The sequence below is a fragment of the Oncorhynchus keta genome, chromosome 28 (assembly GCF_023373465.1).
Source record: "Oncorhynchus keta strain PuntledgeMale-10-30-2019 chromosome 28, Oket_V2, whole genome shotgun sequence".
NCBI lineage: Eukaryota > Metazoa > Chordata > Actinopteri > Salmoniformes > Salmonidae > Oncorhynchus > Oncorhynchus keta.
In genome coordinates, this window is record NC_068448.1 from 3,013,829 (window position 1) to 3,038,868 (window position 25,040).

Sequence of the window (25,040 nt, forward strand, 5' to 3'; positions counted from 1 at the left end):
TAGTCCCTTTGGGTCCATTCTCTGTAAAGCCTAAAGGCCTATAATATATATCTGTCTATAGTCAAGATGGAGGGACTAAGGACACTGGACTGGACAACCTCTTGTCTGTCTGTCCAGCTCCATATCTGTCCTCCATCCATCTGTCCCTCAGTTGTCCTCTGTCTCCCTCGTGCCCAGTAAGTCTGGTCTGCTCCTGATCACAATAAACTCAATCAATCAATCAATCACGATCGATCGATTGATTAATTGATCGACCGTCGTCCAGATCAGAAGGAAGTGACGCAGGTCATCTCGTCCGCCAGGTCTTCCTCGTCGCGGCCCGTTCTGATTGGCTCCTCGTCGCTGTACAGGGTTCCAAGGTCGGGATTGTTCAGGAAACCGCCACCCCCTCCGCCCCTGCTTCCCCGACTCAGCAGGTCGCTGGCCGCACTCTCCATCTCGTCAATTGTCATGTGACACGCGTCAGCAATCTCCCGTTTGGCGAAGGCCACAAACTTGGGATCCTTGGCATAAAGACCCAGCCCCTCTGAGATCAGCACCTACATGAGGAGAGACAGTGATTGGTTGGTTGGTTGGTTGATTTAAAAAATATTTACATTTAAAAAAAAAACTTAACCCATTAATTTCTCATCAATAACCTGAATATAATGAATGCATTTAGTCCAGACTCTGTAGATGTGTAAATCAATATCGATCTCTAAATATGTCTACATGTGTAGTAATACTCACGGCTTCTACCAGGCTGTCAGCGCTGCCTCTCTTGTCGCTGTAGTGAGGGCTGAGCTGAGTGGGGACCCTTAGTGTGGTATAGGCCCTGTAAGGTGCCTGGGAACCTCCTGAGGGACAAGGGGGCCCCGTGTACCACCCCGCAGGGCCAGGTCGGGAGGTGGCAGCCGTCACGTTGGCCCCGCCACCTGTCTTGTCCCCCCAGATCCCGGAGCCGCCGCTGCCCCCCGCCCCTTCCTCTTCGACCAGGATGAGAGGGGCATAAAGGAGGCGACCTCGGCGAGGGCAAGGGTTGGCCCAGGAGGCAGAGGAACCTGTTGAGGAACGGCAGCTGCTGCGACGGGACTCGTAACTGCCGTACGTCTGGAGGGAGAGAGAAGTACAGAGAGGTTGGAACATGTTACAGCCGTTGCTACACAACTGCACTTTCCAATAGTCCTCGTTACGTGTGTGTGTGTGTGTGTGTGTGTGTGTGTGTGTGTGTGTGTGTGTGTGTGTGTGTGTGTGTGTGTGTGTGTGTGTGTGTGTGTGTGTGTGTGTGTGTGTGCTTTAAGAGAGTTTGTGTATGTTACCTGTGCTCATGTCATCTGTGTCTGTGTGCGTGTGTGTGTGTGTGCGTGTGTGTGTGTGACGGTGCTGATGTGTTACCTGTGTGTGTTACCTGTGTGTGTGTGTGTGTGTGTGTGTGTGTGTGTGTGTGTGTGTGTGTGTGTGTATAACAATGTGTGTGTGTATGTGTGTATGTGTGACGGTGCTGATGTGTTACCTGTGTGTGTGTGTGTGTGTATATGACTGTGTGTGTGTGTGTGTGTGTGTGTGTGTGTGTGTGTGTGTGTGTGTGTGTGTGTGTGTGTGTGTGTGTGTGTGTGTGTGTGTGTGTGTATAAAACTGTGTATGTGTGACGGTGCTGATGTGTTACCTGTGTAGTGACCTGTGTGCGTGCCCGGCAGGGGGGAGAGTTCTGGTGGTAGGTTCCTGGGATGGGGAGGTCATCATTGCTGTCCTGCCTCCTCAGACATTGGATATTAAAGGATGGCTTACGACCTGGGAGGAACCAGGAAGTAAACAAGGAGTCACATGGTGGAACCAGGAAGTAAACCGGAAGTCACATGGTGGAACCAGGAAGTAAACAGGAAGTCACATGGAGGAAGCAAGAAATACCAATGAAGTCACATGGTGGAACTAGAAAGTCACACGGTGGAACCAGGTAGTAAACAGGATGTTTACTTGCAGGAAGCAAGAAGGAAACAGGAAGTCACATGGAGGATGTTTCTCAAATGGCACCCTATTTACTATTGTGAAATATTGTACTTTTGACGACGGCGCATAGCTTCAGATAGACATAGTTTACATCTGAAGGAGGACAACCGAAATGAAGACGCAGTGTTCAAGAGCGTAAAACCTCCTGAACAAGGCAGATAGAAATGTCATGAATAGAGATGACATGATTCCTTACTCTACATGAGTGTGAGGCATATTTTGTTTTACATCACATATAATTCTACCTGGTTGTTCCCCACCGTCATGCCCCATGTAAAGCAGCCCTGGTGTTGTGATGTTACCGGTAGGTGTGGCGGGGAGGAGGCGTCTCCTCGCGGTCCTCCGTCCATCTCCATAGCCATTCCCGTTCCCGTTGCCATAGTTATTACCGTAGGCAGCGTTGCTGGGGGCGTGGGCGTCGTACATGTGGTCATGCTGACCAGGGTACAGAGGAGGGTCGTCAGGGTAACGAAGTCTGGGTGGGAGGAATGGGATCGAGATGAAGATCAAGATTAAGATTAGGATCAAGATTAAGATTAGGGTCATGATTAGGATCAAGATCAAAACAAAGATATAGTGATAATACACGCTAGCACACTTTTAGCACCCACACACATATTCTCAAACACAGGCTCATATAAACACACATTGTACACACACACAGGTAACACATCAGCACCGTCACACACACACACACACACACACACACACACACACACACACACACACACACACACACACACACACACACACACACACACACACACACACACACACACACACACACACACACACGCACACACACACACACACGCACACTACCTGTCACGAGGATCAAGGCTCTCGTTATCCTCATCGTAGTAACCTTCCTCTCCTCCGTAACTCTCCTCTCCTCCATCCATCCCTCCGTTACGACCTCGGACAGGAGAATACCTGTCTCCTCTGCTGTCTCTTCTACTGGAGAGAGGGAGGGGTTGATTGACTGATTTTCACGGTCTGACCTTAGAGATCCTTATTATTCTCTATGTTTGGTTAGGTCAGACTGTGACTCGGGTGGGAAAGTCTATGTTGTCTATTTCTTTGTTTTTGGCCGAGTGTGGTTCCCAATCAGAGGCAGCTGTCTATCGTTGTCTCTGATTGGGGATCACATATAAGTTATCATTTTCCTTTTGGGTTTTTGTGGGATCTTGTTTTCTGTTTAGTGTCTGTGCCTGACAGAACTGTGACGATCACTGCACCGGAGCCCCCACCGAGAGTAGATGGCCACCCGGACCCTCCCCTATAGGGATCTTGTTTTCTGTTTAGTGTCTGTGCCTGACAGAACTGTGCGCTTTCGTTTTCACGTTTGTTATTTTGTGTGTGTTTTTTGAATATTAAAATCATGAACACTTTCCACGCTGCGCCTTGGTCCACTCTTCATTCTACAAACGAAAGCCATTACACTGATAGACGGATTGACGGGCTGACTGGCTGACTGATTAATGGACTGACTGATGGACTGACTGGCTGGCTGACGAGCTGACTGGCTGACTGATTAATGGACTGACTGATGGACTGACTGGCTGGCTGACTAGCTGACTGGCTGACTGATTAATGGACCTGACTGGCTGACTGATTAATGGACTGACTGATGGACTGACTGGCTGGCTGACTAGCTGACTGGCTGACTGATTAATGGACCTGACTGGCTGACTGATTAATGGACTGACTGATGGACTGACTGGCTGGCTGACTAGCTGACTGGCTGACTGATTAATGGACCTGACTGGCTGACTGATTAATGGACTGACTGATGGACTGACTGGCTGGCTGACTAGCTGACTGGCTGACTGATTAATGGACCTGACTGGCTGACTGATTAATGGACTGACTGATGGACTGACTGGCTGGCTGACTACCTGACAGGCTGACTGATTAATGGACTGACTGGTTGACTGACTGGCTGGCTGACTAGCTGACTAGCTGACTGATTAATGGATTGACTGATGGACTGACTGGCTGGCTGACTAGCTGACTGGCTGACTGATTAATGGACCTGACTGGCTGACTGATTAATGGACTGACTGATGGACTGACTGGCTGGCTGACTAGCTGACTGGCTGACTGATTAATGGACCTGACAGGCTGACTGATTAATGGATTGACTGATGGACTGACTGGCTGGCTGACTACCTGACAGGCTGACTGATTAATGGACTGACTGGTTGACTGACTGGCTGGCTGACTAGCTGACTGGCTGACTGATTAATGGACTGACTGGTTGACTGACTGGCTGGCTGACTAGCTGACTGGCTGACTGATTAATGGACCTGACAGGCTGACTGATTAATGGATTGACTGATGGACTGACTGGCTGGCTGACTACCTGACAGGCTGACTGATTAATGGACTGACTGGTTGACTGACTGGCTGGCTGACTAGCTGACTGGCTGACTGATTAATGGACTGACTGGTTGACTGACTGGCTGGCTGACTAGCTGACTGGCTGACTGATTAATGGACTGACTGGTTGACTGATTAATAGACTTATTGACGGACTTCCAGACTGATTGACAGACTGATTGACCGACTTCCAGACTGATTGACAGACTGATTGACGGACTGCCAGACTGATTGACAGACTGATTGACCGACTTCCAGACTGATTGACAGACTGCCAGACTGATTGACGGACTGCCAGACTGATTGACAGACTGATTGACGGACTGCCAGACTGATTGACAGACTGATTGACGGACTGCCAGACTGGCTGGCTGATTGGGAGCAAGCTATGAAAACAGGAGAAACATGCTTAAAAAGAGACAGGTTCTGAGAGAAGGGTCAGTCTGATAGTCAGTCAGAAACACGTAACATAGGATCGTATCGTAACTAAGGAACATTGTTCTCGTACGCAGATTTATCCTTCACTGATCATTTGGACAAATCACGTGTTTCGAATTTCGGATGGGGAGGGGCCATTTGGCCCATTGGCCGAAAGTTTCAGTTTAAGGGGGTGGAGACTGTGGGAGAGGAGACGGTTTTCTTGTTATTAGCTTTTCTCATATCTCTTCCCCTAAAGGAAAATCTGAGATGTAATTACCTGAGATTTTTTGTTTGTTCTGGCTTTCCGAGACTAGTCAAGTGCCTACCTTGAATACTTGTTAGAATTCCTTCTGCTCATGGCCGGTTGGTCCGCCAGTCCGTTCTTAATGGAAGAATGACGATGATGATGGTTGAGCGAGGACCTCATGTTGTCTCCTCGTCTCAGCTCATCCTGCTCCAGGCCTCCTCCGTTGGGGGTCTTGGAGAAGGAGGTGGAACCTCGGTGGGCCAGACCCCCGTTGGAGAGACTCTCCCTGGGCATACCTCCTCCTCCTCCAGTAAGGGTGGTGACCATGGAGCCACGTCTGTCCTTACCCTCAGGGGCATAGCCATTATCAGTCTGTGGGGAGAGTGTTAGAGGGGATAAGTTGATCAAGGCAATGCTGAGAATCACATAATAACAAGTTATTTGTGTGATTTCTAGATCAGTGATTATGTGCAACTGTCCAACTGCAGTCAATTTCAATTTCAAACAGGCACAAGGTTAGAGATAAAATCACAAGGTTAAATCCAGATGAATGTAAATCATCTTTTGCGGATCAGTTTGGACAGCCCTGTTTTACAGCCTGCTAGTGTCTGTCCCGTCTCAACACACGTTGACGTCATATACCATATAGTTGAAGTCGGAAGTTTACATACACTTAGGTTGACCCACTGGGAATGTGATGAAAGAAATTAAAGCTGAAATAAATCATTATCTCTACTTGCACATCATCATCTGCTCATTTATCACTCCAGTGTTAATCTTCTAAATTGTAATTGCCTCGCTACTATGGCCTAATAATTGCCTTACCTCCTCATGCCATTTGCACACACTGTATATAGTCTTTATTTTTTTCTATTGTGTTATTGACCGTGCGTTTGTTTACTCCATGTGTAACTCTGTGTTGTTGTTTGTGTCTCACTGCTTTGTTTTATCTGGGCCAGGTCACAGTTGTACATGAGAACTTGTTCTCAACTAGCCTACCTGGTTAAATAAAGGTGAAATAAAAAAAAATAAAAAAAATAAAAATAAAAAAAAATATATTCTAACACTTAACATTCTTAAAATAAAATTGTGATCCTAACTGACCTAATAGGGGATTTTTTACTAGGATTAAATGTCAGGAATTGTGAAAAACTGAGTTTAAATGTATTTCGCTAAAGTGTATGTAAACTTCCGACTTCAACTGTATATATACACAGTGACCTTATAGGGAGAATCATCTTCCTCTGGCTCTTCCTCCATGCCCTCTTCCTCCTCCTCCTCCAGGTCAGCTGACATGGCCATCCTCATCTCCGGCCCCAGGTCCTGTAGTGTACGCAGACCCGCCTGACACAGCTGCACACGTAGAGAGAGAAGGTGAGAACATGAATAAATATCTATACAGACCAATATGTACGTATGTATGTATGTATGTATGTATGTATGTATGTATGTACATTCTGTGTTCATTTTCTATGTTTTGTATTTCTTTGTTGTTTTGGCCGGGTGTGGTTCTCAATCAGAGGCAGCTGTCTATCGTTGTCCCTGTTTGAGAACCATACTAAGATACAGTGGGGCAAAAAAGTATTTAGTCAGCCACCAATTGTGCAAGTTCTCCCACTTAAAAAGATGAGAGGCCTGTAATTTCCATCATAGGTCCACTTTAACTATGACAGACAAAATGAGGAAAAAAAATCCAGAAAATCACATTGTAGGATTTTTTATGAATTTATTTGCAAATGATGGTGGAAAATAAGTATTTTGTCACCTACAAACAAGCAATACTCTCTAAGGAATACCTAGGATAGGATAAGTAATCCTTCTCACCCCCCTTTTAAGATTTAGATGCACTATTGTAAAGTGACTATTCTACTGGATGTCATAAGGTGAATGCACCAATTTGTAAGTCGCTCTGGATAAGAGCGTCTGCTAAATGACTTAAATGTAAATGTAAATGTACTCTACCATTGAACTAGTTAGTACTCCACCGTACATACAATATATAAAGAGCAGCTACTGACCGTATACAGAGGAAACAGTATGCAGCAGAGGAGACAGTATGCAGCAGAGGAGGCAGTATGCAGCAGAGGAGACAGTATGCAGCAGAGGAGACAGTATGCAGCAGAGGCAGTATGCAGCAGAGGAGGCAGTATGCAGCAGAGGAGACAGTATGCAGCAGAGGAGACAGTATATGCAGAGGAGGCAGTATGCAGCAGAGGAGACAGTATGCAGCAGAGGAGACAGTATGCAGCAGAGGAGACAGTATGCAGCAGAGGAGACAGTATGCAGCAGAGGAGACAGTATGCAGCAGAGGAGACAGTATGCAGCAGAGGAGACAGTATGCAGCAGAGGAAACAATATGCAGCAGAGGAGACAGTATGCAGCAGAGGAGACAGTATGCAGCAGAGGAGACAGTATATGCAGAGGAGACAGTATATGCAGAGGAGACAGTATATGCAGAGGAGACAGTATATGCAGAGGAGACAGTATATGCAGAGGAGACTGTATGCAGAGGAGACAGTATATGCAGAGGAGACTGTATGCAGAGGAGACAGTATATGCAGAGGAGACAGTATGCAGCAGAGGAGACAGTATGCAGCAGAGGAGACAGTATGCAGCAGAGGAGACAGTATATGCAGAGGAGACAGTATGCAGCGCAACACAGATATACAGCACCGACCGATCCTCAGGTGAGTCATACCAAAGATACCCGATGATTCGCTGCTTGGCACTCAGCATTAAAGAGCTGGACTGGGGGTGTGGCCCTGTATTAAACTAGTGTCCTGTCCGGGGGGTGTACTCTACATCAAGCTGTCTCACTACAGAAACAGGAGATAGACTAGTGTCCTGTCCAGGGGGTGTACTCTACATCAAGCTGTCTCACTACAGAAACAGGAGATAGACTAGTGTCCTGTCCAGGGGGTATCCTGTCCAGGGGGTGTACTGGTACATCAAGTTGTCTCACTACAGAAACAGGAGATAGACTAGTGTCCTGTCCAGGGGGTGTACTGGTACATCAAGCTGTCTCACTACAGAAACAGGAGATAGACTAGTGTCCTGTCCAGGGGGTGTCCTGGTACATCAAGCTGTCTCACTACAGAAACAGGAGATAGACTAGTGTCCTGTCCAGGGGGTGTCCTGGTACATCAAGCTGTCTCACTACAGAAACAGGAGACAGACTAGTGTCCTGTCCAGGGGGTGTACTCTACATCAAGCTGTCTCACTACAGAAACAGGAGATAGACTAGTGTCCTGTCCAGGGGGTGTACTCTACATCAAGCTGTCTCACTACAGAAACAGGAGACAGACTAGTGTCCTGTCCAGGGGGTGTACTCTACATCAAGCTGTCTCACTACAGAAACAGGAGATAGACTAGTGTCCTGTCCAGGGGGTGTACTCTACATCAAGCTGTCTCACTACAGAAACAGGAGACAGGCTAGTGTCCTGTCCTGGTACATCAAGCTGTCTCACTACAGAAACAGGAGACAGAGTAGCGTCTTGCCCCAGAACTTAAGGATTTGGGGTACTGGCCAGCCAGGCAAGTAGACTGCCACAATCTGTGGCAAAGTAACATTTCATTGGCTTGCTGGGCTTCTTTGGCACATTGTCTACTATCCCAGTCTGAACAGTAGTAGCCTCGATCTAGCGTACTAGCTTCATTTCCATCCTTGAAGCTGCCTCAACACTACAGAAATAAGAGATTGGCGTGCAGAGTACAGCAGCCTTTCTGACTGCGACAAGAATACTGACCTGTAGAGCAGCAGAGGTGTTGTTTGGGTCGCCCTCTTCCAGATCTCCTTGCTCTTTTCTCTTCCTGAACTTCCTGAAGTAGTCCTGAATCAGGAAGGTCGCGTAGAACTTACCAACCGTCACATCCTCTTCTGTGGAGGGGAGGCGAGAGGACAGGAGGAGGAGAGAGAGGAAAAAAGAAGAGCGAAGAGAAGAGAGAGAGGACCGAAGAGAGAAAGAGAGAGGACAGAAGAGCGAAAGAGAGAGAGAGGACCAAAGAGAGAACGAGAGAGGACAGAAGAGCGAGAAAGAGAGAGGACCGAAGAGAGAGGAGAAGAGAGAAAGAGAGAGGATAGAAGAGCGAGAGAGAGGACCGAAGAGAGAGGAGAGGAGAGAAAGAGAGAGGACAGAAGAACGAGAGAGAGAGGACCGAAGAGAGAGGAGAAGAGAGAACACACTGTGTTTACTTCCAGAATTGACTGAATTGAAATGGAATGGACCCCAACCATGGAGAATGTACACTGTGAGGAAGATGCACAAACATACTGTATGTACTATTTAAATACTTGAGGTACTTTTGATTTATACTGCACAAAAATATAAACGCAACATGTAAAGTGGTCCTTCTGTGGCTCAGTTGGTAGAGCATGGTGCTTGTAACGCCAGGGTAGTGGGTTCGATTCCCGGGACCACCCATACGTAGAATGTATGCACACATGACTGTAAGTCGCTTTGGATAAAAGCGTCAGCTAAATGGCATATATTATTATAAGTGTTGGTCCCATGTTTTATGAGCTGAAATTAAAGCTTATTTCTCTTAATTTTTGTGCACACACATTTGTTTACATCCCTGTTGGTGAGCATTTCTCATATCAATATTGATATTCGCATATGAAGAACCTGATTAAACAGTGCGGTCATTACACAGGTGCACCTTGTGCTGGGGACAATAAAAGAGCCACTCTCAAATGTGCAGTTTTGTCACACAACACAATGCCACAGATGTCTCAAGTTTTGAGGGAGCGTGCAATTGGCAAGCTGACTGCAGGAATGTCCACCAGAGTTGTTGCCAGTGAATTGAATGTTCATTTCTCTACCATAAGCCGTCTCCAACATCATTTTAGAGAATTTGGCAGTATGTCCATCCGGCCTCACAACTGCAGACCACGTGTAACCACGCCCACCCTGGACCCTCCACATCCTGCTTCTTCACCTGTGGGATCGTCTGCGACCGGTCACCCAGACAGCTGATGAAACTGAGGAGTATTTCTGTCTGCAATAAAGCCCTTTTGTGGGGAAAAAAAACTCATTTTGATTCGCTGAGCCTGGCTACCCAGTGGATGTACCTGGCTACCCAGTGGATGTACCTGACTACCCAGTGGATGTACCTGGCTACCCAGTGGATGATCCCCTGCCCAGTCATTTAAAATCCATAGATTAGGGAATTTATTTCAATTGACAGATTGTTCTTATATAAACTGTAATTCGGCAAAATCTTTGAAATTGTTGAATGTTGCGTTTATATTTCTGTGCAGTATAGATACATGTGCTCTGATACTATACAGGAACCATACGTTTTAGTTTTAAACGATTCGGTGTGATTTGATTTGATTTGAAAAACGGTTCAACGCAATTTGATTAAATGCACTAATGGCGGATATCGCTTGACTGGTGTGCAGGGTAGGAAGAGGTAGGAAGAGGTTGGTAGCTTTGGCACTATTCCATTGATCCCATTGTACCGGTAAAAGCTAAATGAAAGGTTGGAAGAGGTTGGCAGAGGTTGGCAGAGGTTGGCAGAGGTTGGAAGAGGTTGGCAGAGGTTGGCAGAGGTTGGCATTATTCCATTGATCCCATTGTACTGGTAAAAGCTAAATGAAAGGTTGGAAGAGGTTGCCAGAGGTTGGCAGAGGTTGGCAGAGGTAGGCAGAGGTTGGCAGAGGTTGGCAGAGGTTGGAAGAGGTTGGAAGAGGTTGGCAGAGGTTGGCAGAGGTTAGAAGAGGTTGGCAGAGGTTGGCAGAGGTTGGCATTATTCCATTGATCCCATTGTACCGGTCAAACTAAATGAAAGGTTGGAAGAGGTTGGCAGAGGTTGGCAGAGGTTGGAAGAGGTTGGCTGAGGTTGGAAGAGGTTGGCAGAGGTTGGCTGAGGTTGGCAGAGGTTGGAAGAGGTTGGCAGAGGTTGGAAGAGGTTGGCACTATTCCATTGATCCCATTGTACCGGTCAAACTAAATGAAAGGTTGGAAGAGGTTGGCAGAGGTTGGAAGAGGTTGGAAGAGGTTGGAAGAGGTTGGAAGAGGTTGGAAGAGGTTGGCAGAGGTTGGCAGAGGTTGGAAGAGGTTGGCAGAGGTTGGCACTATTCCATTGATCCCATTGTACCGGTCAAACTAAATGAAAGGTTGGAAGAGGTTGGAAGAGGTTGGAAGAGGTTGGCAGAGGTTGGCAGAGGTTGGAAGAGGTTGGAAGAGGTTGGCAGAGGTTGGCACTATTCCATTGATCCCATTGTACCGGTCAAACTAAATGAAAGGTTGGAAGAGGTTGGAAGAGGTTGGAAGAGGTTGGCAGAGGTTGGCAGAGGTTGGCACTATTCCATTGATCCCATTGTACCGGTCAAACTAAATGATGCACATATGAACCCTGAGTGATACACAGAATTTAATAAGAGTTCAATCAACAACTAAAAGACTGAAACCAACCACCGTTGAACCACTCTGTTGTGATCCTGAACAAGTGGTCATCTGGGGTGGGGTACAATAACCCCGTCCACATCCAAAATGGCACACTATTCCCTAGGTAGTGCACTTGGCTTGTTCCCTATTATTTAGGTAGTGGATATTTGACCGGCTGATCCAAAAAAGAATGATGGGTTGGGATTAGGATTAGGATTAGGATTAGGATTAGGGTTAGGGTTAGGATTAGGGTTGGGGTTAGGATTAGGCTTAATGTTGGGGTTAGGATTAGGGTTAATGTTGGGGTTAGGATTAGGGTTAATGTTGGGGTTAGGATTAGGGTTGGGGTTAGGAATAGGGTTAATGTTGGGGTTAGGATTAGGATTAGGGTTAGGGTTGGGGTTAGGATTAGGCTTAATGTTGGGGTTAGGATTAGGGTTAATGTTGGGGTTAGGATTAGGGTTGGGGTTAGGAATAGGGTTAATGTTGGGGTTAGGATTAGGATTAGGGTTAGGGTTAGGGTTAGGATTAGGGTTAGGGTTAATGTTGGGGTTAGGATTAGGGTTAATGTTGGGGTTAGGATTAGGGTTACTGTTGGGTTTAGGATTAGGGTTGGGGTTAAGAATAGGGTTAATGTTGGGGTTAGGATTAGGATTAGGGTTAGGGTTAGGATTAGGGTTAGGGTTAATGTTGGGGTTAGGATTAGGGTTAGGGTTGGGGTTAGGAATAGGGTTAATGTTGGGGTTAGGATTAGGGTTAGGTTTGGGGTTAGGATTAGGAGTAGGGTTAATGTTGGGGTTAGGAATAGGGTTAATGTTGGGGTTAGGAATAGGGTTAGGGGTTGGGGTTAGGATCAGGGTTAATGTTGGGGTTAGGATTAGGGTTAGGGGTTGGGGTTAGGATTAGGGTTAATGTTGGGGTTAGGATTAGGGTTAGGGTTGGGGTTAGGATTAGGGTTAGGGGTTGGGGTTAGGATTAGGGTTAATGTTGGGGTTAGGATTAGGGTTAGGGTTGGGGTTAGGATTAGGGTTAATGTTGGGGTTATTTTAAATCTGCCGGCTATATACACTCCATGTAAATGCACTAGGCTCTGGCCAAAAGGTAGTGCACTACTATGAAGGGAGTAGGGTGCCATTTGAGCGTGCTTGGCCCCCCATCTCACCCTCGTGTGGGGGGATGACCTCGTCCAGAACCTTGGGCTTCATCCTTTTCCAGATCTTCTTTATTATGGTCCTCAACTCCTCGTTCTCCTGGTCCGGGTTACCTGGGGAAATAACAAACGAGTTGATTCATTGGTTGAACAATTCGTTGACCGATTGAATTTAAATTGTTTGACTGAAAGAACCACATCTTTATTTGGTTAAAAAAACATGGAATGTCATCGATGCATAGAACAGACACAATACTATTAACACTGGTACAATGTCTCTGTGTGTGTCTGTGTCTGTGTGTCTGTGTGTGTGTGTGTGTGTGTGTGTGTGTGTGTGTGTGTGTGTGTGTGTGTGTGTGTGTGTGTGTGTGTGTGTGTGTGTGTGTGTGCGTGCGTGCGTGCGTGCGTGTGTGTGTGTGTGTGTGTCTGTGTGTGTGTCTGTGTGTCTGTGTGTGTGTGTGTGTGTGTGTCTGTGTCTGTGTCTTTGTGTGTGTGTGTGTGTGTGTGTGTGTGTGTCTGTGTGTCTGTGTGTCCGTGTGTGTGTGTGTGTGTGTGTGTGTGTGTGTGTGTGTGTGTGTGTGTGTGTGTGTGTGTGTGTGTGTGTGTGTGTGTGTGTGTGTGTGTGTGTGTGTGTGTGTGTGTGTGTGTGTGTGTGTGTGTGTCTGTGTGTGTGTGTGTGTGTGTGTGTGTGCAGACCCTCCGTTTTGATCTTCAGGGCAGTTCTGACCAGGGCGAACAGAGTGGCGTTGAAGGTTACGGTGCCGTCGCTGTTTAGTGGCATGTTCATGGCCACCAGACGCTGTCAGGGTGGAAGAACAGAGATGGGATGTCTTGGGATGGTGAGTCCATTGGAAGGACCTGAAGGACCTGTGGCACTTTGCAGTAGAGAAAAATAAACACTCTCCAGGAGGACAAGGGGTACATGCAGCGACCTTAACCCAACACAAAGTTAACCACGCCAAGGTTCGGACCTCTTGGTGTAATGGTTCAGGTGTTGGCTTGACAGTCGCTGGACCCGAGTCGTGGTAGGGGCTCTGCCCCCCACGAACACACTGCAATATGTTACTACTTTGTATTCACCAAGAGAAATCACTGACATGAGAGGATCCATCTATTTGTGAGCGGCTGTGTTAGCCCGTTGAGCTGAAGCCTAGGCGTCAGCCCAGGGAGCTAACACAAGTCTTCAGGTCTCATGCAACGTGACACGTGTCAGTGCCTACCTACCTTGCACGCCACGCGGTGAGGACAGAGCTTTCCGAAGCCCAGAGGAGGCTGGATCCTTCGCAACAGAGCTACGACATCTAGATGTTTAATACGACCCCTGAGGAACAAACAGAATCTTTGTGATGTTTCTATATCTTTATAGACTGTGATGTTTCAACATCTTTATAGACTGTGATGTTTCAACATCTTTATAGACTGTGACGTTTCTACATCTTTATAGACTGTGACGTTTCTACATCTTTATAGACTGTGATGTTTCTACATCTTTATAGACTGTGATGTTTCTACATCTTTATAGACTGTGATGTTTCTACATCTTTATGCACACTGTGATGTTTCTACATCTTTATAGACTGTGATGTTTCTACATCTTTATGTTTCTACATCTGTGATGTTTCTACATCTTTATAGACTGTTGTTTCTACATCTTTATACACTTTATGATGTTTCTACATCTGTGATGTTTCTACTGTGATGTTTCTACATCTTTATAGACTGTGATGTTTCTACATCTTTATGTTTCTACATCTTTATAGACTGTGATGTTTCTACATCTTTATAGACTGTGATGTTTCTACATCTTTATAGACTGTGATGTTTCTACATCTTTATAGACTGTGATGTTTCTACATCTTTATAGACTGTGATGTTTCTACATCTTTATAGACTGTGATGTTTCTACATCTTTATACATCTTTATAGACTGTGATGTTTCTACATCTTTATAGACTGTGAGACTGTGATGTTTCTACATCTTTATAGACTGTGATGTTTCTGTGATGTTTCTACATCTTTATTTATGTTTCTACATCTTTATAGACTGTGATGTTTCTACATCTTTATTTGATGTTTCTACATCTTTATAGACTGTGATGTTTCTACATCTTTATAGACTGTGATGTTTCTACATCTTTATAGACTGTGATGTTTCTACATCTTTATAGACTGTGATGTTTCTACATCTTTATAGACTGTGATGTTTCTACATCTTTATAGACTGTGATGTTTCTACATCTTTATAGACTGTGATGTTTCTACATCTTTATAGACTTGATGTTTCTACATCACTGTGATGTTTCTACATCTTTATAGACTGTGATGTTTCTACATCTTTATAGACTGTGATGTTTCTACATCTTTATAGACTGTGATGTTTCTACATCTTTATAGACTGTGACGTTTCTACATCTTTATAGACTGTGATGTTTCTACATCTTTATAGACTGTGATGTTTCTACATCTTTATAGACTGTGATGTTTCTACATCTTTATAGACTGTGATGTTTCTACATCTTTATAGACTGTGATGTTTCTACATCTTTATGCACACTGTGATGTTTCTACATCTTTATGCACACTGTGATGTTTCTACATCTTTATAGACTGTGATGTTTCTACATCTTTATAGACTGTGATGTTTCTACATCTTTATAGACTGTGATGTTTCTACATCTTTATGCACACTGTGATGTTTCTACATCTTTATAGACTGTGATGTTTCTACATCTTTATAGACTGTGATGTTTCTACATCTTTATAGACTGTGATGTTTCTACATCTTTATAGACTGTGATGTTTCTACATCTTTATAGACTGTGATGTTTCTACATCTTTATGCACACTGTGATGTTTCTACATCTTTATAGACTGTGATGTTTCTACATCTTTATAGACTGTGATGTTTCTACATCTTTATAGACTGTGATGTTTCTACATCTTTATAGACTGTGATGTTTCTACATCTTTATAGACTGTGATGTTTCTCATCTTTATAGACTGTGATGTTTCTACATCTTTATGTTTCACATCTTTATGATGTTTCTACATCTTTATGCACACTGTGATGTTTCTACATCTTTATAGACTGTGATGTTTCTACATCTTTATAGACTGTGATGTTTCTACATCTTTATAGACTGTGATGTTTCTACATCTTTATAGACTGTGATGTTTCTACATCTTTATAGACTGTGATGTTTCTACATCTTTATAGACTGTGATGTTTCTACATCTTTATAGACTGTGATGTTTCTACATCTTTATAGACTGTGATGTTTCTACATCTTTATAGACTGTGATGTTTCTACATCTTTATAGACTGTGATGTTTCTACATCTTTATAGACTGTGATGTTTCTACATCTTTATAGACTGTGATGTTTCTACATCTTTATAGACTGTGATGTTTCTACATCTTTATTTATGCATCTTTATAGACTGTGATGTTTCTACATCTTTATAGACTGTGATGTTTCTACATCTTTATAGACTGTGATGTTTCTACATCTTTATGATGTTTCTACATCTTTATAGACTGTGATGTTTCTACATCTTTATGCACACTGTGATGTTTCTACATCTTTATAGACTGTGATGTTTCTACATCTTTATAGACTGTGATGTTTCTACATCTTTATGTTTCTACATCTTTATAGACTGTGATGTTTCTACATCTTTATAGACTGTGATGTTTCTACATCTTTATAGACTGTGATGTTTCTACATCTTTATAGACTGTGATGTTTCTACATCTTTATAGACTGTGATGTTTCTACATCTTTATAGACTGTGATGTTTCTACATCTTTATAGACTGTGATGTTTCTACATCTTTTATGATGTTTCTACATCTTTATAGACTGTGATGTTTCTACATCTTTATAGACTGTGATGTTTCTACATCTTTATAGACTGTGATGTTTCTACATCTTTATAGACTGTGATGTTTCTACATCTTTATAGACTGTGATGTTTCTACATCTTTATGCAGACTGTGATGTTTCTACATCTTTATAGACTGTGATGTTTCTTTATAGACTGTGATCTTTATGCACACTGTGACTGTGTTTCTACATCTTTATAGACTGTGATGTTTCTACATCTTTATAGACTGTGATGTTTCTACATCTTTATAGACTGTGATGTTTCTACATCTTTATAGACTGTGATGTTTCTACATCACTGTGATGTTTCTACATCTTTATAGACTGTGATGTTTCTACATCTTTATAGACTGTGATGTTTCTACATCTTTATCTTTATGCATCTTTATAGACTGTGATGTTTCTACATCTTTATAGACTGTGATGTTTCTACATCTTTATAGACTGTGATGTGACTGTGATGTTTCTACATCTTTATAGACACTGTGATGTTTCTACATCTTTATAGACTGTGATGTTTCTACATCTTTATAGACTGTGATGTTTCTACATCTTTATGCACACTGTGATGTTTCTACATCTTTATAGACTGTGTTTCTACATCTTTATAGACTGTGATGTTTCTACATCTTTATGCAGACTGTGATGTTTCTACATCTTTATAGACTGTGATGTTTCTACATCTTTATAGACTTGATGTTTCTACATCTTTATAGACTGTGATGTTTCTACATCTTTATTTGATGTTTCTACATCTTTATAGACTGTGATGTTTCTACATCTTTATGCACACTGTGATGTTTCTACATCTTTATAGACTGTGATGTTTCTACATTTTTATACATCTTTATGTGATGTTTCTACATCTTTATACACTGTGATGTTTCTACATCTTTATAGACTGTGATGTTTCTACATCTTTATAGACTGTGATGTTTCTACATCTTTATAGACTGTGATGTTTCTACATCTTTATAGACTGTGATGTTTCTACATCTTTATAGACTGTGATGTTTCTACATCTTTATAGTTTCTACACACTGTGATGTTTCTACATCTTTATACTGTGACACATCTTTATAGTGATGTTTCTACATCTTTATGCACACTGTGATGTTTCTCATCTTTATAGACTGTGATGTTTCTACATCTTTTATGATGTTTCTACATCTTTATAGACTGTGATGTTTCTACATCTTTTATGATGTTTCTACACACTGTGATGTTTCTACATCTTTATAGACTGTGATGTTTCTACATCTTTATAGACTGTGATGTTTCTACATCTTTATAGACTGTGATGTTTCTACATCTTTATAGACTGTGATGTTTCTACATCTTTATAGACTGTGATGTTTCTACATCTTTATGCACACTGTGATGTTTCTACATCTTTATAGACTGTGATGTTTCTACATCTTTATAGACTGTGATGTTTCTACATCTTTATAGACTGTGATGTTTCTACATCTTTATAGACTGTGATGTTTCTACATCTTTATAGACTGTGATGTTTCTACATCTTTATAGACTGTGATGTTTCTACATCTTTATAGACTGTGATGTTTCTACATCTTTATAGACTGTGATGTTTCTACATCTTTATAGACTGTGATGTTTCTACATCTTTATAGACTGTGATGTTTCTACATCTTTATAGACTGTGATGTTTCTACATCTTTATAGACTGTGATGTTTCTACATCTTTATAGACTGTGATGTTTCTACATCTTTATAGACTGTGATGTTTCTACATCTTTATAGACTGTGATGTTTCTGTGATGTTTCATCTTTATAGACTGTGATGTTTCTACATCTTTATGCACACTGTGATGTTTCTACATCTTTATAGACTGTGATGTTTCTACATCTTTATGCACACTGTGATGTTTCTACATCTTTATAGACTGTGATGTTTCTACATCTTTATGCACACTGTGATGTTTCTACATCTTTATAGACTGTGATGTTTCTACATCTTTATAGACTGTGATGTTTCTACATCTTTATAGACTGTGATGTTTCTACATCTTTATAGACTGTGATGTTTCTACATCTTTATAGACTGTGATGTTTCTACATCTTTATGCACACTGTGATGTTTCTACATCTTTATAGACTGTGATGTTTCTACATCTTTATAGACTGTGATGTTTCTACATCTTTATAGACTGTGATGTTTCTACATCTTTATAGACTGTGATGTTTCTACATCTTTTATGAGTTTCTACATCTTTATAGACTGTGATGTTTCTACATCTTTGATGTTTCTACATCTTTATAGACTGTGATGTTTCTACATCTTTATAGACTGTGATGTTTCTACATCTTTATACACTGTGACGTTTCTACATCTTTATACACTGTGACGTTTCTACATCTTTATGCACACTGTGATGTTTCTACATCTTTATAGACTGTGATGTTTCTACATCTTTATAGACTTGATGTTTCTACATCTTTATAGACTGTGATGTTTCTACATCTTTATAGACTGTGACGTTTCTACATCTTTATGCACACTGTGACGTTTCTACATCTTTATAGACTGTGACGTTTCTACATCTTTATGCACACTGTGATGTTTCTACATCTTTATAGACTGTGATGTTTCTACATCTTTATAGACTGTGATGTTTCTACATCTTTATGCACACTGTGACGTTTCTACATCTTTATGCACACTGTGATGTTTCTACATCTTTATAGACTGTGACGTTTCTACATCTTTATAGACTGTGATGTTTCTACATCTTTATAGACTGTGATGTTTCTACATCTTTATAGACTGTGATGTTTCTACATCTTTATATAGACTGTGATGTTTCTACATCTTTATAGACTGTGATGTTTCTACATCTTTATAGACTGTGATGTTTCTACATCTTTATAGACTGTGATGTTTCTACATCTTTATAGACTGTTTCTACATCTTTGATGTTTCTACATCTTTATAGACTGTGATGTTTCTACATCTTTATGCACACTGTGATGTTTCTACATCTTTATGCACACTGTGATGTTTCTACATCTTTATGCACACTGTGATGTTTCTACATCTTTATAGACTGTGATGTTTCTACATCTTTATAGACTGTGATGTTTCTACATCTTTATGACTGTGTTTCTACATCTTTATAGACTGTGATGTTTCTACATCTTTATAGACTGTGATGTTTCTACATCTTTATAGACTGTGATGTTTCTACATCTTTATAGACTGTGATGTTTCTACATCTTTATAGACTGTGATGTTTCTACATCTTTATAGACTGTGATGTTTCTACATCTTTATAGACTGTGATTGATGTTTCTACATCTTTATAGACTGTGATGTTTCTACATCTTTATAGACTGTGATGTTTCTACATCTTTATAGACTGTGATGTTTCTACATCTTTATAGACTGTGATGTTTCTGTGATGTTTCTACATCTTTATGCACACTGTGATGTTTCTACATCTTTATGTTTCTACAGACTGTGATGTTTCTGTGATGTTTACATCTTTATAGACTGTGATGTTTCTACATCTTTATAGACTGTGATGTTTCTACATCTTTATAGACTGTGATGTTTCTACATCTTTATAGACTGTGATGTTTCTACATCTTTATAGACTGTGATCTTTATGTTTCTACATCTTTATAGACTGTGATGTTTCTACATCTTTATGTTTCTACATCTTTATAGACTGTGATGTTTCTACATCTTTTATGATGTTTCTACATCTTTAGACTGTGATGTTTCTACATCTTTATGCACACTGTGATGTTTCTACATCTTTATGTTTCTACATCTTTATAGACTGTGATGTTTCTACATCTTTATGCACACTGTGATGTTTCTACATCTTTATGCACACTGTGATGTTTCTACATCTTTATGCACACTGTGATGTTTCTACATCTTTATAGACTGTGATGTTTCTCTTTATAGACTGTGATGTTTCTACATCTGACTGTGATGTTTCTACATCTTTATAGACTGTGATGTTTCTACATCTTTATTTATGTTTCTACATCTTTATAGACTGTGATGTTTCTACATCTTTATACACTGTGATGTTTCTTTATAGACTGTGATGTTTCTACATCTTTTTATGTTTCTACATCACTGTGATGTTTCTACATCTTTATGCAGACTGTGATGTTTCTACATCTTTATGCACACTGTGATGTTTCTACATCTTTATAGACTGTGATGTTTCTACATCTTTATAGACTGTGATGTTTCTACATCTTTATAGACTGTGATGTTTCTACATCTTTATGCACACTGTGATGTTTCTACATCTTTATGTTTCTACATCAGACTGTGATGTTTCTACATCTTTATGTTTCTACATCTTTATAGACTGTGACGTTGACATCTACATCTTTATAGACTGTGATGTTTCTACATCTTTATAGACTGTGATGTTTCTACATCTTTATAGACTGTGATGTTTCTACATCTTTATAGACTGTGATGTTTCTACATCTTTATAGACTGTGATGTTTCTACATCTTTATAGACTGTGATGTTTCTACATCTTTATGCAGACTGTGATGTTTCTACATCTTTATGCACACTGTGATGTTTCTACATGTGATGTTTCTACATCTTTATAGACTTGATGTTTCTACATCTTTATAGACTGTGATGTTTCTACATCTTTATAGACTGTGATGTTTCTACATCTTTACAGACTGTGATGTTTCTACATCTTTATAGACTGTGATGTTTCTACATCTTTATAGACTGTGATGTTTCTACATCTTTATAGACTGTGATGTTTCTACATCTTTATAGACTGTGATGTTTCTACATCTTTATAGACTGTGATGTTTCTACATCTTTATAGACTGTGATGTTTCTACATCTTTATAGACTGTGATGTTTCTACATCTTTATACACTGTGATGTTTCTACATCTTTATAGACTGTGATGTTTCTACATCTTTATAGACTGTGATGTTTCTACATCTTTATACACTGTGATGTTTCTACATCTTTATAGATAGACTGTGATGTTTCTACATCTTTATGCACACTGTGATGTTTCTACATCTTTATAGACTGTGATGTTTCTACATCTTTATAGACTGTGATGTTTCTACATCTTTACACACTGTGATGTTTCTACATCTTTATAGACTGTGATGTTTCTCTTTATAGACTGTGATGTTTCTACATCTTTATAGACTGTGATGTTTCTACATCTTTATAGACTGTGATGTTTCTACATCTTTATGCACACTGTGATGTTTCTACATCTTTATAGACTGTGATGTTTCTACATCTTTATAGACTGTGATGTTTTTCTACATCTTTATAGACTGTGATGTTTCTACATCTTTATAGACTGTGATGTTTTCTACATCTTTATGCACACTGTGATGTTTCTACATCTAGACTTATGTTTCTACATCTTTATAGACTGTGATGTTTCTACATCTTTATAGACTGTGATGTTTCTACATCTTTATAGACTGTGATGTTTCTACATCTTTATAGACTGTGATGTTTCTACATCTTTATAGACTGTGATGTTTCTACATCTTTATAGACTGTGATGTTTTTCTACTGTGATCTTTATAGACTGTGATGTTTCTACATCTTTATAGACTATAGACTGATGTTTCTACATCTTTATGCACACTGTGATGTTTCTACATCTTTATAGACTGTGATGTTTCTACATCTTTATAGACTGTGATGTTTCTACATCTTTATAGACTGTGATGTTTCTACATCTTTATGCAGACTGTGATGTTTCTACATCTTTATAGACTGTGATGATGTTTCTACATCTTTATAGACTGTGATGTTTCTACATCTTTATAGACTGTGATGTTTCTACATCTTTAGACTGTGATGTTTCTACATCTTTATAGACTGTGATGTTTCTACATCTTTATTATGTTTCTACATCTTTATAGTGATGTTTCTACATCTTTATAGACTGTGATGTTTCTACATCTTTATAGACTGTGATGTTTCTACATCTTTATAGACTGTGATGTTTCTACATCTTTATAGATAGTTTCTACATCTAGTGATGTTTCTACATCTTTATGCACACTGTGACGTTTCTACATCTTTATAGACTGTGATGTTTCTACATCTTTATGCACACTGTGATGTTTCTACATCTTTATAGACTGTGATGTTTCTACATCTTTATAGACTGTGATGTTTCTACATCTTTATAGACTGTGATGTTTCTACATCTTTATAGACTGTGATGTTTCTACATCTTTATAGACTGTGATGTTTCTACATCTTTATAGACTGTGATGTTTCTACATCTTTATAGACTGTGATGTTTCTACATCTTTATAGACTGTGATGTTTCTACATCTTTATGCACACTGTGATGTTTCTACATCTTTATAGACTGTGATGTTTCTACATCTTTATGCACACTGTGATGTTTCTACATCTTTATAGACTGTGATGTTTCTACATCTTTATAGACTGTGATGTTTCTACATCTTTATGCACACTGTGATGTTTCTACATCTTTATGCACACTGTGATGTTTCTACATCTTTATAGACTGTGATGTTTCTACATCTTTATAGACTGTGATGTTTCTACATCTTTATGCAGACTGTGATGTTTCTACATCTTTATAGACTGATGTTTCTACATCTTTATGCACACTGTGACGTTTCTACATCTTTATAGACTGTGACGTTTCTACATCTTTATAGACTGTGATGTTTCTACGTTTCTACATCTTTATGCACACTGTGATGTTTCTACATCTTTATAGACTGTGATGTTTCTACATCTTTATAGACTGTGATGTTTCTACATCTTTATAGACTGTGATGTTGTTTCTACATCTTTATAGACTGTGATGTTTCTACATGTTTCTTCTTTATAGACTGTGATGTTTCTACATCTTTATACTGTGATGTTTCTACATCTTTATAGACTGTGATGTTTTTCTACATCTTTATAGACTGTGATGTTTCTACATTATAGACTGTGATGTTTCTACATCTTTATAGACTGTGATGTTTCTACATCTTTATAGACTGTGATGTTTCTACATCTTTATAGACTGATGTTTCTACATCTTTATATCTTTATAGACTGTGATGTTTCTACATCTTTATAGACTGTGATGTTTCTACATCTTTATAGACTGTGATGTTTCTACATCTTTATAGACTGTGATGTTTCTACATCTTTATGCACACTGTGATGTTTCTACATCTTTATAGACTGTGATGTTTCTACATCTTTATAGACTGTGATGTTTCTACATCTTTATAGACTGTGATGTTTCTACATCTTTATAGACTGTGATGTTTCTACATCTTTATAGACTGTGATGTTTCTACATCTTTATAGACTGTGATGTTTCTACATCTTTATAGACTGTGATGTTTCTACATCTTTATAGACTGTGATGTTTCTACATCTTTATAGACTGATGTTTCTACATCTTTATAGACTGATGTTTCTACATCTTTATAGACTGTGATGTTTCTACATCTTTATAGACTGTGATGTTTCTACATCTTTATAGACTGTGACGTTTCTACATCTTTATAGACTGTGATGTTTCTACATCTTTATAGACTGTGACGTTTCTACATCTTTATAGACTGATGTTTCTACATCTTTATAGACTGATGTTTCTACATCTTTATGCACACTGTGACGTTTCTACATCTTTATAGACTGTGATGTTTCTACATCTTTATAGACTGTGATGTTTCTACATCTTTATAGACTGTGATGTTTTACATCTTTATGCACACTGTGATGTTTCTACATCTTTATAGACTGTGATGTTTCTACATCTTTATGCACACTGTGATGTTTCTACATCTTTATGCACACTGTGATGTTTCTACATCTTTATAGACTGTGTTTCTACATGTTTCTACATCTTTATAGACTGTGGCGTTTCTACATCTTTATGCACACTGTGATGTTTCTACATCTTTATACACTGTGATGTTTCTACATCTTTTGTGTTTCACATCTGTGATGTTTCTACATCTTTATAGACTGTGATGTTTCTACATCTTTATGCACACTGTGATGTTTCTACATCTTTATGCACACTGTGATGTTTCTACATCTTTATAGACTGTGACGTTTCTACATCTTTATAGACTGATGTTTCTACATCTTTATGCACACTGTGATGTTTCTACATCTTTATAGACTGATGTTTCTACATCTTTATGCACACTGTGACGTTTCTACATCTTTATAGACTGTGACGTTTCTACATCTTTATGCACACTGTGATGTTTCTACATCTTTATAGACTGTGATGTTTCTACATCTTTATAGACTGTGACGTTTCTACATCTTTATGCACACTGTACGTTTCTGTGACTGTGATGTTTCTACATCTTTATAGACTGTGATGTTTCTACATCTTTATAGACTGTGATGTTTCTACATCTTTATACACTGTGATGTTTCTACATCTTTATAGACTGTGATGTTTCTACATCTTTATAGACTGTGACGTTTCTACATCTTTATAGACTGTGATGTTTCTACATCTTTATAGACTGTGATGTTTCTACATCTTTATAGACTGTGATGTTTCTACATCTT

General features: G+C 40.2%; 1 protein-coding gene across 1 annotated transcript in view; it reads right to left on the minus strand.

The window, feature by feature from the left end:
* Positions 1 to 263: 263 nt before the first annotated feature.
* cacna1fb (calcium channel, voltage-dependent, L type, alpha 1F subunit) overlaps positions 264 to 25,040 on the minus strand; it is a 245,620-nt gene continuing 220,843 nt past the window's right edge. Inside the window, exons 39-49 of the mRNA XM_052484435.1 lie at positions 13,802 to 13,898; positions 13,274 to 13,376; positions 12,590 to 12,691; positions 8,782 to 8,912; positions 6,257 to 6,388; positions 5,115 to 5,407; positions 2,809 to 2,940; positions 2,289 to 2,461; positions 1,646 to 1,770; positions 730 to 1,089; positions 264 to 539 (exon numbers count right to left, since the gene is read on the minus strand). Of these exons, the coding sequence (XP_052340395.1) occupies positions 267 to 539; positions 730 to 1,089; positions 1,646 to 1,770; positions 2,289 to 2,461; positions 2,809 to 2,940; positions 5,115 to 5,407; positions 6,257 to 6,388; positions 8,782 to 8,912; positions 12,590 to 12,691; positions 13,274 to 13,376; positions 13,802 to 13,898 (1,921 nt within the window). The 3' untranslated portion in view covers positions 264 to 266. The remainder of the gene's footprint in view (positions 540 to 729; positions 1,090 to 1,645; positions 1,771 to 2,288; positions 2,462 to 2,808; positions 2,941 to 5,114; positions 5,408 to 6,256; positions 6,389 to 8,781; positions 8,913 to 12,589; positions 12,692 to 13,273; positions 13,377 to 13,801; positions 13,899 to 25,040) is intronic.